Below are 19328 nucleotides of genomic sequence, written 5' to 3'. Positions count from 1 at the left end.
CGAGAGCGGCGGAGATACCAGCGGCTTATAGCCCAGTGCGGCTTATATGTACGTTTCCAGTTTTTTTGTTTGTTTGTTTTTTCTTTATTTCTATGTGCGTCTTATAGCATGGTGCACTTTATATCTGTAAAATACGGTACAAACTGAACAGGTAAAGTCAAGCACGTGTAAAGATTAAAATAACATCCACAGTTGAAACCAGATGTTTATACTTTTAACATAAATACGGTCCCAAAATAAGTGATGAAAACCGTTACAATAATGTTAGTCACACAGAGGATAACAGGAAAACCAGAATAAACAAAAACCTTTTGTGGCATCAGAGGTTTACAGGAATCATAAACTGGAATTGGCTCACATTGTCACCAGATTATTTTAGTATCTTCGTTACTCTGTCCATAAATTAAATTCACATCAATTCTCTAAACCACTGGTGTGAAACCTAAGGCTCGCAGGTCAAATCCGGCCCGCCTGAGCTGACTTAAACTGAACTTTAAGATAACAGTTGTTTACTTAAATATTATTTTATCAGTCAAATCAAATCAGTTTTCATTTGAATAGGACCAAGTTAACAAATATTACCACGTGTTAAGAAATACAAATTAGACGCAGAGAAATTTTAATGGTTTATTAATAGGTCACCAAGTATTATTGGTCTAATTTCTATTACCTTAGTACACTTGAAATAAACAAAATTAACTTACAAGTAATTTTTTAGCAGGATTAAGGAGCTTGTTTTAGGTCATTAACATTATAAGTGAAATAATCTGCCAGCGGAACTATTACTTTTCCATTAATATTAAGGAATTATTGACTTAAAACAAACTGCTTGATCTTGCTGAAAAGTTACTGGTAAGTTAGTTTTATATTTTTCAAGTACACAAAGATATTTTCAATAGAAACTAGACCAAAAACACTTGATAATCTTTTGTGCTTCTGCAGTGTGCTTTCTGTTCACGAATCAGTGCTGTGAAATGAGACGTTTTCTCCGGGTTGATTTTTCTCCAGGGACAAACTACATGCAAATTCTCCTCTTTTTAAAAACGGTGCATGCAACTGGAAATGCTTTTTATTCGTTCTCAGCAGCAAACTGTGGAGGCTTTTAGTGTTTGGCAGGCGATCATAGACACTGAGATGCTCTGAATGTGGAAGTTTGCCTTATTTTCTTTGAGCCAAAGCTGGAGCACGCCTGCATATTTAAATCCTGATCACAAAAAGGATAAAGAAAAAGCACTTTCAGAGGGATTGAGGTGAGCGTTTAGCAGGTGAATACTTGCATGCAATAAAGTGTGGGGATGTTTTAAAAAGATGCTACTCTCCTGCTGAGCCTTTTCTGCAGGAAAATGTGCTCAAGCTAAACAACATGTTGTTCTCCTGCATCTACAAAGTGACTCAGCCAAAGGAAACCATTCACTTCGTCCCTTTGCCTTTTCCTCCCTGCTACCATCTGGCGACACCCACGTTGCCTGCTCACGCACTAGAAGACACACAAATACGCATCAACAGACGTTGAGTCCCCAGATCGTCTGCGTACGCTTGCTACACACACCATGGCATTTCTCCGGCTCTTACCCACCCACCCAGACTCGTGGAGGGCGTAGCTGAGCACTCGAACACATACCGAGCCCCATCAAAGTTCGGAGCCTGGCAAACTCAACACTCGTGGAAAGAGAAGCAGCGGGAGCTTTGGATCAGAGGAAAACACCTCAAACAGAACCTGCCTGAATGACCCAGTTTGATGAGGAAACATCAGCTGCAGGTTTATTTTCAGATGCAGGACCTTCTGCACCTGCATCTCACAGCGCTCGCATTCAAACCTCACCAGCTGATGGGAATTAATTCTGGAAAGTGTGGGTAAAAATACGCCCACTGCTCTCCCCGCGCCTCCCCTTCTCCGCGCTGATTCACGTTAAAAGCTCCTGCCATCCAGCTCCAACACCCACTGCTGTGTGAGAACTAATAAGTGCCACTCAGCCTGGACTCAGAGCGACCGGGCCCACACACTTAGCAGCCGACACTATTTCAGGCTTCATAAGCAGCTTTGCAAATGAGTGGAAAGGAAAAGAAAACATTTCTGTATTTGATGAGGTGGAATTTAATAGAATATGTAAGAATAGGAAACATTTTTAGCTGGAGGCAAACGTGACTGGCATCCATTTTAAATACCAGCCGGATCATTGGTGCTGATCTCCTGCAGCCAGGGCCGACCTAAGACTTTTTGGGGTCCTCAGCAGATCTTCATTTGAGGCCCCCCCATAGCAACTTGTCAACACCAGACGCTTCATCTTCCTACAGATGAAGCATCTAGGGCTACTCTTATTGTATGATCTACAGGTAAATATTTGAATAAAATGAACATTGTTTTTTTATTCTATGAACTACTGACATGTCTCCGAAATTGCAAGAATAATATAGTATTTACTTACTGAAAATGAAAAATGGTCAAAATAACAAAAAAGACACAGTGCTTTCAGACCTCTAATAATGCAAAGAGAACAAGTTCATATTCATTTAGAAACAACAAAACTAATGTTTTAACTCAGGAAGAGTTCAGAAATCAATATTTGATGGAAAAACCAATGAGGTTTTCAAAACCCAGGAGAGTACAGTGGGCTCTTACTTTTTTCCAGAGCTGTATATGTTGTGAAAGACACGTGATTAATATCAATCGATAATCCATCTGATACAATATTCAATCATTTAATTGAACTGCGATATAGAACCGCACAGCATTCTGGGGGATGTAGACAAAGGAAAGGCTTCAGCCGCTCAACCTCTCAGGGCAAGCAAAGCAAGATTGCTGGCATCAACTCACTCACTCTTTGGTTACCTAGCAACAACTTGGTGATTAACTTGTGGTTACTTGTGGTTACCTAGCAGCCACCAGAAGTTTCAGGTTTTTCCGCCTAATTGCTTAAAAAAATTGCATTTTAAGTATTGAAGTGTGCCATATTATTCTAACAACCTAATAGTAATATCAGCTGATAAAAACTAATTTTACAGTAAACAAGTAAACTCTACACCAGTGAGTTTTGCTGATAGCGCTTCAATATGGCGCATTCACCGATCAGAAAAAGATCAGAATTTTAAGTTTCAGAGTCATTAATCTGGACCAGCTGATAGTAAAATCTGCTGATTTCTCTGTGCATGTTTGACATCTTTGTATTATGCAAGTCTTGTATCCTCAGTTTTTCCAAAAATCCTACCTAACTAATTATCCAACAAGAACCTTGGTTTGTTCAATGATGGCATGAAACCCTGAGTCTCATTAAAAGTCAGGATTTGACCCACTTAACCTCTCTATAAAAAGATGAGGGTAACAACCTTCATTTCCATATTGAATACATTTACATTTTAAACTCTTTTTTTTTAGCATCTCCTTATTTCCTTTAGCCATAAACTACATCAGATGATCTTTCACCCTTTGAAGATGTAATAAAAATTTACAGTCCCGAGTAAATAACAAATTTTGAGACCAGTTTGTTGTATTGCCGCCGTCAGTGATAAATTAACTCATCATGATGCTGAAAGAGGAAGCCGCTGTCCCTTCAGTCTCAGCATATTCTGAGACTTATGTTGTTTTTTCTCTCTTAAGTATTTTGACTACAAGGCATTTAACAGCCGGGACGCACCGTACATCCGCAGCCATAATTAAAAATTAATAATTTCCTTCCCTTGTTCTCTTCAGCAATACTTCTGTGAACAGGCCTAGATCTACTTCCTTTGGAGAAGTATTTTGAAGACCTGAAGATAACCAAAAGGGAGAAACACTGAGCTTTTCACTATCACTAATCCTTTTGTTTTAAAAAAACACTAGATGCAATAATACCAGAGATGATAACTTGACAGACAAAATGGTAGAAATGTAATCTAATCTGCCAAAGATCAGATCAGTTGTATATTAAAACTGTCAGTCTAAGCAAAGACTGTACTTTCTTTTTACAATCATATAACGCTCAGATAAGTAAATACTCCGGTATATTTTTCCTGTAGCTTTCTACAAGTGGAATGAGTCAACTCAAATCAATACCTCATCACTCAGATTGTGTCTGCAGAGCCTTTCATTAGCAGACGGTCTGAACCAATAAAGAGTCAACAAGGGCTGAGGAAGGGGTCAAATGGCCAGATGTAAACAATGAAGTCCCAGTCAGACATTTGTGAAAGAGTCAAAAATTGACACTTGGAAGGTGGGATCCAAACAAATTTAATGGAAAACAAACCCTAAACTAGCATACCTTATTTCACAATGTTGGACGGATTAATTAATTTGACTAGATAATCCATAATCTCAGGAATTCAAAGAAGCCTCTTCTACTGTCTCTAAAAACAAACACAAAGGTTTTTAACTCTGGTATAGCTTTATAGGGATGCACCATTTCTATTGACTGGTGACTAGCCAGTTGTTTATTTCTCTAACCAATTAAGCATTAGACTTGATTTCTGTGGAGGACAAAAACCTCAATGTCAGGTCTGATATTGACATTTTATTTAGAGTTGGATATTTTCTCTCTTTAGATAAATCAAAACTGGTTTGTCAAGTTGGGGTCTGTCTAAACCTGGATAGGATTGATAAAAACCTTAATCTACAAAAAAAAGCCTTTAAACCCCAAGTCCAAACTGAAATTTGTAATTTGTTTCAGTATTAATGAACTACTTTGATTCTTTTTGTAGTTTTGATTCTGCTGTTCTCTGTGAACACAAAATATCAGAGGCAAATGAGTAAGTTTAAATTGTATTTGGTAAAAAAAAACAAAAACAAAGGTAAGGTAACAATTTGTTTTAGAGATATAAGTTGTAATTTTGTAATTTGTGTAAAGAAGACCAGATTTGTAGTCATTATTTCATAGTGGGCTGCTTTAGGATTTATGTTATGTATGACATTTTATCTGGCAGAGAAAAGATCTTAGCCGCTGTTAGCTCTCTAAGAAAAGTTGGTAGCATCAACTAACTCACTCACCCCTTGGTTACTTAGCAACAAGCTGCTGGGTAACAAGAAGCTTCAAGTCTCACCCCCAACTTTGGTTGCCTAGCAACAACCTGTCGAGTAATTTGCACAACAGCAGTTTTAGGTTTTGCCACACTGCCTCATAACTGTTTAAAAACATAAGCAACGGTGTGGCAGTACTTCAGATATTTAAAACATAAAACTGATCAATAGTTATCGATATCGACTGATATGAAACCCTTATAAGGTGATAAGTTTTTCAGCCATATCGCTGAGCTCTGACATAGCATTTACCGTCAGTAACTAACTGAGCGTCACACAATCAGTGCCTGGTGTGGACAAATGACAATCACTCTTTGCAGACAAGGAATCGAGGTTTTACCTGTGAAGTCCTCAAGGCACTCGCAGGTGAAGCCCCCCTCCCTGCTGCGGCACACGCCGTGCGCGCCACACGGCTTCGAGTAGCAGAGGTCAATCTCAGTCTCGCAGTAGTCTCCTGTAAAGCCGGTGGGACAGCGGCAGCGCAGCCCGGCGATGGGATGGATGGGTCTAAAGAGGATGGTGTCGGACGCCACGAACGGCGCCAGGCTGTTGAATTTCAGCACCGACACGCACTTCATGTAGTTCTCACACGGCTCGCGCAGGCAGATGTTGTCGTCAAAGGGAAGCACCTCCTGAAAGGAGATCTGTGCCAGGAGGCTGCGGTTCAGATAGAGCCTCTCCTGGAGCTCCTCCGAGCCGAAAAACTCCCCGCTTTCAGGCCCCCTGCCGGGCCTGTCGCTCCCGAGACGTCCGGGACGCTGGTGTCCGTCTCCAAACACGGGAACGGCCACGGACAAGCTGACGTTGAGGATGCGTGCGCTAACGTCCGTGTCGTCTTGGATGTTGAAGATGACGACGTCTTCGGGCGCAGCGGAAAGGACGCGCGCCACGCCGTCCAGGAACTGGGAGAGCAGCAGGGACAGGAAGTGCTCCTGGGAGGTGTTGGCCAGGCGTAAGGTGATGCTGTTGGATAACATCTCGTCGGTGATGATGGTGACCTGGAGGAGGCACTGAGCTGATACAGAGTGGATGCCGTCTGAGAAGAAACACAGGAAGCACATCGGGATTAACGTGACTCGAAGCAGAGCGTTAAAATAACCGTATCTAGTTTTCTTTAAATGGACATTTTATGCAAAATTCAAATTTTGCACGTTTTTATACGTCTCAACTTCTAAAAACAGCTTAAGTGCTTAAAAAAAACCATCAGCCATTTCTCTGGCAATAAGTTAATGTTTTTTGGTGCCTGGAAAATTAGCGCTGTGATGTTACCTAGCAACCACAGCCATGCCCAGTTCGTTACCTAGCAACCCAAGCAGAACTCGAGCACATTTGGTCAGCTGGTTTTACCGATGAAACTTTGCAACGAAAACAAAGACGGTTTAATGTCATTTGTGTTTGTTTTGGTTGCTTCATATCTGACGTTTTGGATATGAAAAGGAGTAATTTTGCACCGAACAGTCTTTAGTGATCACACTGTTCACTAAAAGTAATTTTATTTAATATTGTCAGAATTTATTGTGAGAAAATATGATTGATTCATATTCATAGTAACTATAACAGGGAAAAGGGTCACAAGCTATAAAATATATGGGGATAAATTACATTATCAATTCAATATGGACATTTCTGTGATTGTTATTTCTAACAATTCATAAAATAATTAAACTATAAGAAAAATAAGCCGATAGGAAGTGGCTAAATGGGTTGGTAGGAGTTGGTGAATTGACACTGTGCCATTCTAGTATTTTAAAGTAAAAGTAAAAAAGAGAGTGTGGATCCCAGCATGTTTTTGTGAAACCATTTCTCTTCCTCAATAATTTAATAAAAACAGTTTAGCCTGACATAATATGAACTGAGTAAACTCTGTTTATAGATGCATTTCCAAACATCACTATGCTGCTGTATCAGTAGAAAAACCATCTTATAAATATTCAATCTAAGAAGTGTTGAATATTTTAAAATGGGGACGTACTGTAGCGTTCAGCTAATGTTACTCAGTGTGGATCCTGAACTACTTTCAAATGTGGCCCAGATCACAGAATTTAAGGCAGGGCTGTGAGTAGGAGCCACCTTTACAATGTGGTGCATTAAAGTGATTTAAAACTGTTTAAAGCAGGAGGAGGGACTCTCACGTGTAAAACCTTTATAACTCACTCGCACATAAAATACTTCTGATGCTTCAAGCTGGAAACCAGGGTTTCCCCAAGAAAACTCATTAAGCCTAGCGGGAAGAGCGCTAGGGCAGTCCACCAGTTTCTGTCTTAAAAAATGTTTCAAGTTGAAAGGAAATTTGAAAATAGGACCAGATAATTATGTGTGAATGGAAGACATGATTGAAAATACTTAAACAAAAACTAAAATGCCTTAAAATAAAAGGCAAACACACACACAAAAAAAATGCAAATTAAATAAATCATATAAATTTGTGTGATTCAGTTAGATACTCACATTTTAAAGCACATCAGGAAATTCACCTCTGAGACACTTCAAAGTGACAGACAATTATGGTTTTGGGGTGGCCTAGTTAAAGGCCACCCTATATATATATATATATATATATATATATATATATATATATATATATATATATATATATATATATATATAAAAAATTCCCTTCTATATATATATAGAAGGGAATATATATATATATATATATATATATATATATATATATATATATATATATATATATATATATATATATATATATATATAAAAAATTCCCTTCTCACCCTCCGCGGGTGGTCTGTTTCATCCTCTGAGCTCGGGTCCTCTACCAGAGGCCTGGGAGCTTGAGGGTTCTGCGCAGTATCTTGGCTGTGCCTAGAACTGCACATTTCTGGACTGAGATGTCTGATGTTGTTCCTGGGATCTGTTTGAGCCACTGCTCCAGTTTGGGGGTGACTGCCCCGAGGGCCCCGATGACCACAGGCACCACTGTGGTCTTCACCTTCCAGGTCTTTTCCAGTTCCTCCCTGAGGCCCTGGTATTTCTCCAATTTCTCATGCTCCTTTTTCCTGATGTTGTAATCACTTGGTATTGCTACATCCACCACAACGGCTTTCCTCTGTTGTTTATCCACCACCACAATGTCCGGTTGGTTCGGCATTACCATCTTGTCTGTCTGGATCTGGAAGTCCCACAGGATCTTAGCTCGGTCATTCTCCACCACTTTTGGGGGTGTTCCCCACTTTGATCTTGGGGCTTCCAGTCCATATTCTGCACAGATGTTCCTGTACACTATGCCCGCCACTTGGTTATGTCGTTCCATGTACGCTTTCCCTGCCAGCATCTTGCACCCTGCTATTATGTGCTGGACTGTCTCAGGGGCCTCCTTGCACAACCTACACCTTGGGTCTTGTCTGGTGTGGTAGATCTGAGCCTCTATTGCTCTGGTGTTTAGGGCCTGTTCCTGGGCGGCCAGGATGAGAGCCTCTGTGCTGTCCTTGAGTCCAGCTTTCTCCAGCCATTGGTAGGTTTTCCTGACATCAGCCACTTCAGTTATTTGTCGGTGGTACATCCCATGTAGGGGCTTGTCCTCCCATGATGGTACTTCCAGCACCTTGTCTTCTGTTCCCCATTGCCTGAGACATTCGCTGAGCACATCGTCTGTTGAGGCTTTGTCCTTGATGTATTTATGGATCTTGGATGTTTCATCCTGGACAGTGGCTCTCACACTCACTAGTCCTCTGCCTCCTTCCTTACGGCTCGTGTACAGTCTCAGGGTGCTGGATTTGGGGTGGAACCCTCCATGCATGGTTAGTAGCTTCCTAGTCTTAACATCCGTGGCCTTCATCTCTTCTATTGGCCAGCTAATTATTCCGGCAGGGTATCTGATTACTGGTAAGGCATAGCTGTTTATTGCACGGATCTTGTTCTTGCCATTGAGCTGGCTTCTCAGGACTTGCCTTATTCGTTGGAGGTATTTGGCTGTGGCTCCTTTCCTTGTGACCTCATCGAGGTTGCCATTTGCTTGTGGTATTCCCAGGTACTTGTAGCTGTGCTCTATGTCTGCTATTGTTCCTTCTGGGAGTGAGACCCCTTCTGTGTGGGCGACCTTCCCTCTCTTTGTAACCATCCGACCACACTTCTCTAGTCCGAATGACATCCCAATGTCAGTGCTGTAGATCCTGGTGGTGTGGATCAGTGAGTCGATGTCTCGCTCGCTCTTGGCGTACAGCTTGATGTCATCCATGTAGAGGAGGTGACTGATCGTAGCCCCATTCTTGAGTCGGTATCCGTAGCCAGTCTTGTTGATGATTTGGCTGAGAGGGTTCAGGCCTATGCAGAACAGCAGTGGGGACAAAGCATCTCCTTGGTATATGCCACATTTGATGGACACTTGTGCAAGTGGTTTGCAGTTGGCTTCAAGGGTGGTTTTCCACAGCCCCATCGAGTTTGCAATGAAGGTTTGCTCTTAGAGTCCTATTGATGTTGTACATCTCTAAGCATTCAATGATCCAAGTGTGTGGCATTGAGTCATAGGCTTTCTTGTAATCAATCCAAGCGGTACACAGGTTGGTGTGTCGGGTTTTGCAGTCTCGGGCAACTGTGTGGTCTACAAGGAGTTGGTGTTTGGCTCCTCTGCTATTTATGCCTATGCCCTTCTGTGCCTTGCTCATGTATGTATCCATGTGCCCGCTTATCTTAGCCGCTATGATGCCTGACATGAGCTTCCATGTTGTAGAGAGACAGGTTATTGGCCGATAGTTGGATGGGACTGAACCCTTCGAGGGTTCCTTCTGTATCAGGATTGTGCGCCCTTCAGTTAACCATTCAGGGTGAGTCCCATTTTGTAGCAGCTGGTTCAGTTGAGCTGCCAGTCGCTCATGGAGGGCAGTGAGTTTCTTAAGCCAGTAGGCATGGATCATGTCAGGTCCTGGTGCTGTCCAGTTTTTCATACCCGAGACTCTGTCTTGGACATCTGCCACAGTGATGGTTACCGAGGCTTGTTCAGGGAGGTTGCTGTGGTCCTCTCGTAGAGAGGTTAGCCACTGTGCATTGCTGTTGTGGGACGCCTCCCTTTCCCATATGCCTTTCCAGTATTGTTCAGTCTCCAGCCTGGGTGGGTCTGCTCTGTTGTTATTACCCTGCCATTGAGAGTACACTTTAGCTGGTTGGGTGGCGAAGAACCGGTTAATCCTCCTGGCTTCATTCTCTCTCGTGTATCTCTTTAGGCGGCTGGCCAAGGCTTGGAGCCTTTGTTTGGCAGTTTCGAGTGCTTCAGGTATGGGCATCTGGCTGTACTTCTTGGGTACTGATCTTTTCATTGCACCCCTTTGGAGCTCTGACAGTTGACTCACTTCCCTCCTTGTTATCTTGATCTTAGCCTCTAACCGTCTTTTCCATGGTGGGTATTGGGTCTCATGGTTGCTCTTATAACCAAGCATCTCAAGGATCACTGATGCTGAGTTGTATATCAGCTCATTGGTTTCTGTTATGGTGTTGGTAGGGATCGTTCTCAATGCCGAATTCACATCTTCAATGAGACTTTCTGATGGTACTTCACTCAGCCGTTGTAATTGGCGTCGGGGTCGTCTGGTGTTCATTCGGGCCATGATTCTCTCTCTCAGGTCAGTTGCTGCCTCGTTCAGCTCAGATGGTTCGTTCATTACTGGGGCTACATACCCAGTCTCTGGGCGGGGAGTTGTAGTTGACTCCCTTCTGACCTGGCATCCTGGCTCCTTCCCGTAGCACTTGTGTCGTACCTCGTCAATCTCCAGTTGTGACAGCAGTTGCCGTTTGCGGATGTTGGAACACTGAGCTACTAGTTGTTTGGCAGTTAGTGTTGACTGGGGATGTCGAGCTAACCATTCCTCCCACAGTCTTTGCATGTAGCCCCTCTGGCTAGGATTACTTGAGTAGTAGCATTCCAACAGATCCATGTTTTCATCTCTCGCCCATTTCCGTCTTGTTCCAGTAGCCCACTTTTCATCAGGGTGCTCTGGTCCCCCAGCACCTGACGCAGACCTTGTTTGACCGGGCGACGTCTGAGCCGGCATGTCATGCTTATTTGTGTCTCTCATGGTATGAGGTAGGCTATATAGCTCCAAGGGTCTTGCCTAAGGACCCACACTGACAGCTCAATGTCACCGTTGTAACTTTTTGCCCCAGCCCCCAGCCTGGCCTCGAACCCGGGTCTCCCGGGTGGAAGACTGGTGACTTACCTATTGAGCTATACAGTCAGTATATATATATATATATATATATATATATATATATATATATATATATATATATATATATATATATATATATATATATATATATATATATATATATATATATATATATATATATATATATATATATATATATATATATATATATATTCAGGCAGGACTGACAAGTGGATAATATATTTAAGATTTAGATTTAAAATTTATATCTAGATTTAAGATCTAGATTCATTATTTAGGATTTAGATTTTACCATTTTGTTAATACTTGGATTTAGATTTAACATTTAGATTTGCTCCTCTTTGGTGAAATGTAAACATGATAATATATGACGGTTGTTTTAGGCATTTTCATTTTAAATGTGATGAAAGTTTGCTAAAAGCAAGTTAAGTATAAAAAAAAACTGTCTGCTAAATCTTTTACATTCAAATTTTACCCTTGGTGCCAAATACTCATTTAATGATGGTCAGTTAATATGTCAAATGGCCTAACCTTAATAAACAAAATATATGTTCTTTCATTTGTACTGGTTTAAACAAAATGCACATTTCATAGTGCATTTTGTCTTACCAAGCTACTGCATGTGGGGTTGTGAGGTCATGGGGGTTCGGCTCCGCCGGGCCACACGGTCAACTAGAACAGTGGCACATTGACAAATATAACATTAACGCTGCTTTTCACATTTATTTGGCTGGAATGGATGTTTTTCATGTTCGTCTGCCAGAACAGATAAAAGATAAGTGCCAAGAGAAAACAAGTGTACACTTTCTTTCAGAAAAGTCCAAGTTTTTAATCAGCAGTTTCACGCCTGCATTCATAGCTCATCTCTGCTTTCTTTGTCTCCATGGAAACACACTGGTTCATTATTTATGCTTTACGTTGCCTTTCCCAGCTCAGCAGCTCTGCTGCTTCCGTACATCATGTTTTATCCCCTACATGTTCGGTTCTTCACATTAACTCACATGTAAAGCTTTTATTCACTATAATCAGCTGCAAACGGAGCCCTGCTGTGAGCCTATAAGATGTAAATGACTTTGTTTCAGCACATTGCATCAAATCAGTCCATGCACGGTAAAAAAAAAAAAAAAACGTGTTACAGTCTGCGTTTCTCCTGAGACCACATTCAAAATAAAACCTAACTCCTCCTCAGCTGAAGGTCTCTGACAGAAGCAGTGCTCACTGAAGAGTAAAATCATGATGAAGATTATAATAATGGCCTCAGTCAGAGAGAAAGCCCAGCTTGTTCCTAACGAGCAGGAAGCCTGCAGTTTGGGGTTGAATCGTTCTGGAAAGTTTGAGATAAACCCACAATCAACCTGGATGCTTTGAACTTCTGCTCAGAGACAAAAAGGGACTCGGCAAGAGCAGCTGCTGGACACATTTAGCTAATGTTAAAGTGTAACTAGCCCCCTCTGAAAGCTAACAGATTTTGAAAAAATTCTCCAAAGCGTGCGGATCCAAAAGACAGTTTGAATATGATTAAAGCAGGGCTGTAATCAGAAAGAAATGACCACTGTTGCTTACTTGTAAACTTTGTCCCTATATTTATTGACTTTCCAGTTGTGTTTAGATGCTGTTAGAGACTTACGGTGACAACATAATACATGTTTGTAACTCAGAAAAGTGCAAGAATATGCTGCTGGTAAATATCAGGGATTGAGTCCAGACCAATTCTTCTAAGATCAAAACCAAAGCCGAGGCCAAACATGACAAACATTTCAGGACATTACTTTTTATACACCACAAAATGCAGAAATGACTTGAAAAATGGTTAATTACTCAACAAAACTACCTGGTTTAGTAATTAACCAAGAAGCTGGTATTAAATTAATAATCTTCATAACAAACTTCTAAGTTTTTAATGCAGCCGTACATTGATGTACATTCTCTAAACTGAATAAGTCAGCTTACATTGCACGACAGTTGTACGTAAATTTAAAAAACAGTAAGAAGTTAGGCATAAAAAATTTGTCATAAATTTTATATGACCATTCGAATAAAAGCAATTCAACAGAGTAATACATGTTAAAAAGCTTACTGTTCCTAAAAACACATATTCTGGACATATCAATAAATTATTAGGCATTTTAATAATTTTAATAAATTTCAGGTCAAAATGAGAGAAAAAGACAACTTTTTCAGTCAAGCTGAGCTGAAGTTACAGTAGCTTCAAAGCAAACACAAATCATGCTTAATCAAATGAAATGTTTTCACTAAAAACAAGCCTTGACTGCTGCCTCTAATACAATCAATGAGCTGCTTTGTGTGGGACGTCTGGAAACCCTCCAGAAAGCAAAACCTGCAAGCAGAAATTCACACAAGCGGCACTTCCCAAAGTTAGCAGATCCCTGTTCTGGCACTGAGCTAGTTTAAACACAGAGCGCCAACAGAGGGGGAGGGGGAGGGGGAGAGGTCGTGGAGGAAGTGAGACAGAGAAGCATGTTTGACACGGACTTAATCCCTCAGCTTTCAGTCAGGCAATCCCAGTGCGCTAATAATACAGGGCCTTAGCAGAGGAAGTGGAAGAAGAGAAAAAAAATCAAAGGATAGACAGAGGGTGGGGGGGATCTTCTCTAATTCACACTTTACTGTAAACAAACACAAAACTTACATCTGAGTACACGAGGTAACACACGCATACAAGAGAGTGAGAACAAACAGCCGCCATGTTTGTGCTCCCTTCACGTTTGATCGGAGGCAGATCCCACACTCGCTTTTAAAACACAGAGTGGAAACCAAACCGACAGATTTCAGCCACGGTTTACACTAAGGCTGAACAACAAATCAACAACAACACATATTTGCAATCGATATGTGATCAATGTCAACAGATTATATCAATACATTCATTAAGTAGTTTTACTGAACTCCGATCTAAAACCGCACAGCATTCTGGGAGCTAGCTAAGGAAGGTTGGTGGAATCAACTAACTCACTCACTCTTTGGTTACCTAGCAACTTGCTCACTCTTTGGTTATCTAGCAACAACCTGCAGAGTAACTTGCGCAGCAGAAGCTTCATGTTTCACCATCGTTCCTCATAACTGATTAAAAATAATTAAACAACGGCCGGGAGCCAAAACTACAGATAAAACAGGAAAGGTCACGTCACCAGTTTGGCAGGATTTCAGACATTTAAAATAAAAAACGTAATCAATATTTATTGATATCAACTGATATGAAACACTTATTTCATTTTTTTATTTTCACTCATTTTTTTAATAGTAGTATGAATAGTTCATGTAAAAACTAAAAGAAATCAAAGGTGAAAAGGAGCAGAAAGGAGTTTTTCCACATAAAATAAAATTAGCTATTCAACTCAAAAGACTAGTACAAACATATTTCAAATAAACAAAAAATACTTGCATAAAAAAATACACAACAAATATATCAGCTTACTCAATGTCATAATAAATGTCAAATATCTATAAAGCGCTGAAAGAGATTTAGATTTTTCCTCTCCTCTTATCTCACCATCAGGATTATTCCATAAACTGACATCAATGCATCTTATTATACACAATATACAAGGACTTATTGTTTACTAATTCATCCAACTTATCTAAAACAAAAATTGTTTTGGATATTTTAACTTTTATATGTTTTTTTATATATATTTTTGCTTCTACTTATTCCTTTTCAGAACAGGCAGAAGATCTATAAATGTGTTATTTGTTTTGCTGATTCTGCTTCGCTGTCTTTCCATCCAACTGTTCTGTTCTTGCAAAGGGTCTGAAACAAACCTAAACCTGATACTATGCAGCAACAGTCGCCACAAAAACACCCCTGCTCTACGTGAGCTGCGGCTCTCAAAGGTTAGGCCAAGTGTAAGGAGAAACATCGCCTTAATTACATCCTCTGCCAATTCACATTCTTGGACGGGGGGCTCGGGCGGCGGTCCAGAGGTAGCTGCAGCGCTGGGAAACTGAGCGCGAGGAGAATCTCCTCTCAAAGAAACCAGACCATCCTTCAAAGGGGTCATTCTCCACGGAAGTACCCTGAGCCCACGGAAAGCCGAGGGTAAGCGGCGCCTCTTTGGGCAGGCAAAAAGGAGGAAAAATGGGATTCTTATTTGTTTACGAGACCCGGTGCCAGCTCTGGAGTGTGACGCTGCTTTCAGCCGTGGTTCGACCCCTCTGGGCCTCCTGGTGCCAGGAATGCTCTGAGCTAGGAAGAGGTTTAGGGCTGCAGGACTGGGGATGGCTCTGTGCGTGAGGGAGCGACCCATACGTCACTACGAGCGGCGCGGACAGTCAGAATGAGTAAACAACGCTTAATGACAAACAGCAGAAGCATGATTCAGATGAAAACATTTCCCTGAATTCAATCAGGCATAAAAATAAAGGTCAGAACATCGTCTGTAATAATCTGAATTAAAGAAACAAGTCGGCTCATTGTGATGTAGCGAAATCTCAGAGGACATTAACGATTATTTAAACTATCGATTACTCTATTGATTTCTCCCTCAGAACTTTACAACACTTCAAAAACATAAAAAAATGCAAATAAATAATTCAGTTCCCTTTTTTTAAAATAAAAACATACATTTTGTTGCCTAATTTGCAGTAACATAGCATTTATTTAGTGTAAACTTGGTCATTTGTAGCAAAGGCTGCATCTGCAGCTGAAACTACTCAACTCTTCTCGCTTGACTGAACATTAATACAGAGTAGGGCTAATCTGAGTGGTTTTTTTTTTGGATTACTGATTAATAATTGGATATCAAAAGTTACTTAATAGATGGTTTTTTTTACTTAATTTGAACCAGGTGACAATAAGCCACTTTGGAAACTTTGGGCTACAACATATTCGCAGATAAAATCATTTTTGTACAATTGTAATGAATTACTGCTCTTAGTGTGTTGTTTTTTCAGTAATTAGCTTTTTTTTGAGTCAGTTTACTCCAGTTAACGATTATTTCAAGAACTGATTACTCACTATTAATCTGACTAATTTATAACTAAGGTTGAGAACTGAGAGATTGAGCGGTCACAAAGCTCCAATGATTTTTATTTCCAAAAACTTAAACAAAGCCTAGCTGGTTTTAGCAAATTTAATCGTATGTTAATAAAAATGAGTGTTTACCATTAAAATCATAAAATCAAACCAGGTCATGTTTATTTCTCCTGGAGCCAGCTCCCACTGAGCTAATAAACGGCTGAGAGGGAGGTCAGGACGAAGCCAGGGAGCCACTCTGTTTGACCGGCCTAATTACAACACAAAGTCCGCATCCAATCTCCCCGCAGAGTCCCAGAAAATGTCAACAAAGTCATGGTGGATAAAGATCAGAGGGACTCTGGGACCAAATCAGCTGAGGACAGAGACATCAGCCGGCAGCTTGGGCCCGGTCCACTGAGCTTGTGACAAGGATTTGGGCTCAGGAGAAAAACTTTCAGGTACCAGAGAAACAGGGACTAAATTAAGACTTGAGCTCCTGCAAGGAAAACTGTTTACACAACCTGAGAGCAAGTTCCTTCTTTCGGCCATTAAAAGACAAGAACTGAAGGTTCACTGATTAACTAAATCCAGGGAGTGGCTCTGGAAGTACGTCAGGATTGTTTGAGGCTCTTTGTTGGTGGTCCAGAACGCAGTACCTTACCAGAACTATCTATCCATCTTATACTTTAGTGTGTGACTTTAGAACCACAAACATCAATGTGTTTTATTGGACTTTATGTGGCAGAGCAACACCAAATAGTGCATAACTGTGAAGCAGAAGAAACAGATGAAGAATAATATTTTGCCTAATTCTGACACATTTACAAAAATCTAAAACAATGCGATTTCTCTCTTCCAAATAAATAAAATTTCAAATTGTTTTCTAACCTTTTTGCAAACAAAAATCAGAAAACATTTGCATTTGTAATCAGTCCCCTTTAGTGTGATACACTTATAAAAAAAAACCCAACAGAAATCACCTAATTGTGATTTACTTGTCATAAATGTGTTAATTCTGTGAAGGCCTCAGACTTTTCCTTTAGAAAACATTAATTTTCTAAAGAAAACATTAGAAAACTAGCATCAAACAAGTTTGAGATTTTAATGCAATAAAACAGGAAAAAGTTGAAGTCTAGACGCTGAACTCAACCTCATATAAAAGCAGTCGTTAGAAAAAGCAGAGGATAAAACAAGTGATAACTAATCCCACTCAGACAGCTATTCTTCACAGCACCTCAGCCAGGTTTAATCTGTGATCCGCTGCACAGGTTTCACAGCAGAAGTGTGTCATGTTGGGGGAAACCTCTGAGTGAGAAAGTAATGAGGTTGAGCAGAGCCTGTCTTTGCTGTTCAGCATCATTTCTCTGCAGACGGAGCACCACACACTGGGTGCTTAGAGCATCAAAGAGCCCAAAGCCTCGCTCCTACTCGACACGTCAATACAGGATCATTAATTAAAAATCACACTGGAGGAATGACTTCATCCAAACAGCTTAAACTGGAAGTTTTAAATAAGTTTATCATGTAAAAACGGCTACATATACAGTCAGTTTGTCCTACAGAAATTTAGAAAATTATCCCACAAGAAGCTAATGTTTGCTATATGAATACATCTGAAACACTTGCAAAAAATATATAAGAATCTTATTATATTTTATATACTGCTGACAGCTGCAGAAACATGCTGCTGTATTGGTGGTTAATGGAAATAAAATCATCCCAGGTTCATTTCTGTTAGGAAAACCACAACAAAAGAAAGAAAAAGTTTCAAGCATTGAAATAAAATTGTAAATCAAAGGTAATAAATTGGTGACATTTTACCACACAGTCTGGATCCCACTGGGTCACAAAGAGGCGGGAGGCTGCTGCTGCTCGTTAGCCAAACCAACCACAGATTTATGACCTCTGAGAAGGTCCTGTGGGACCAACAGGACACAGTTTAATTAATCTGAATTAAACGCTCTGCCCTTACAGATGCTTCCAGTCTCATTTGGTAATTAGTGGACTTTCCTGCCGCCAATGTGAGCAACCCTGACTAATTAATCACCTTTCACTTGTTTTTCCATCAGTAGCTCTCTTGCGTTGGTTTGTAAATCTTTATCATTAGGCAGAAATGTCTATGTGTCTGCATTCACACTGTAGCCTGAAGTGATCCAATTCCGACTTTTTTTTTTGCTTGTTTTGTTTCTTTTGTTTTTTGTTTTGCCGTAATGCGACCTGTATCAATCATTATTGATTAATTTTTGGTTTTAAATAACTGAAATACTGCCGAACTGGTGGAATGACGTTTGTGTTTTGTCCAGTTTTCTCTCCACGCTGTTTTTCATTTTTAAGCACTTATGAGGCACGTTAACTGCTGCTGCAACAGGTTGTTGCTAGGTAACCAGAAGTTACTCAACAAGTTGTTGCTAGGTAACCAAAAAGTGTGCGAGCTACTTGATTCCACCAACATAAAAAAATCTTTCATCCGAACACCCAGAATGCTGTGCGGTTCTGAGTCACAGTTTAGTGAATATTTTATCAGACATACTATTTATTGACGTTGATGACGTGTCTATTGCGATATAGATTATTGATTTACTGTCCAGCCCTATCTTTTAATAACCCATTTTTCTAATAACTTAATTTATTTGACAAAAACTACATTTTTATACACAAATCGTAATGTGTCCTTTTCAAGAAAACCCCCACTCTCAGTGAAACAGAAATGACCTTGATCATTAAGTTCCTCATCAGTGCTGACAGAGGAGAGGGGGAAAAAATCAGTAGAGCCACCAGGACAAAAGATTTAATCCCCTGCTTTACACCAGTCAGCAAGCCAAGGTTCAGTTAACCTGCCAGAGAGCAAAAACGAAACAAATCAGTCCTGGACAGGCACTAATGAGAGCCAACGTGGCTTTAAAAACGAGCCTTACAACTCCAGCTCTACCACAGCTAAAACTGCATAATGTCTATTAGATCAACTCTCCTTCATTAAAGTTAAGAGCCCTCGTTTTGGTATTCATTTAATTTAAAAGCAGGAATCTCTGGATCTGGTGATCAAAAGGGGAGCAGTAAAACGCTGTAGTGCTGCGGCGTGTTTGAATTAAGCAGCGCTGAGAGGTGAAGCACACTCAACTTCTGCCTGAATGGACACTAAAGGCTGACTGGGGACTGACGGCTGCAGGAGGAACAGATTTATGCTGCTAACCCGACTCAGTGAATTAAACACAAGACTAAAAAA

At 40.4% G+C, this 19328-nt stretch overlaps 1 protein-coding gene across 6 annotated transcripts in view; it reads right to left on the bottom strand.

Moving 5' to 3' along the window:
- Positions 1 to 19328, bottom strand: part of celsr2 (cadherin, EGF LAG seven-pass G-type receptor 2) — an 83727-nt gene that overhangs the window by 44941 nt on the left and 19458 nt on the right. For all 6 annotated transcript variants that reach the window (XM_008409792.3, XM_017304906.2, XM_081607181.1 and 3 more), the window contains exon 2: positions 5328 to 6023. In XM_008409792.3, coding sequence (XP_008408014.2) covers positions 5328 to 6023 — 696 coding nt within the window. The remainder of the gene's footprint in view (positions 1 to 5327; positions 6024 to 19328) is intronic.

Source organism: Poecilia reticulata, chromosome 5 (assembly GCF_904066995.2).
Source record: "Poecilia reticulata chromosome 5, P_reticulata-male-v2, whole genome shotgun sequence".
NCBI lineage: Eukaryota > Metazoa > Chordata > Actinopteri > Cyprinodontiformes > Poeciliidae > Poecilia > Poecilia reticulata.
This window is presented reverse-complemented; position numbering and strand designations above follow the sequence as displayed.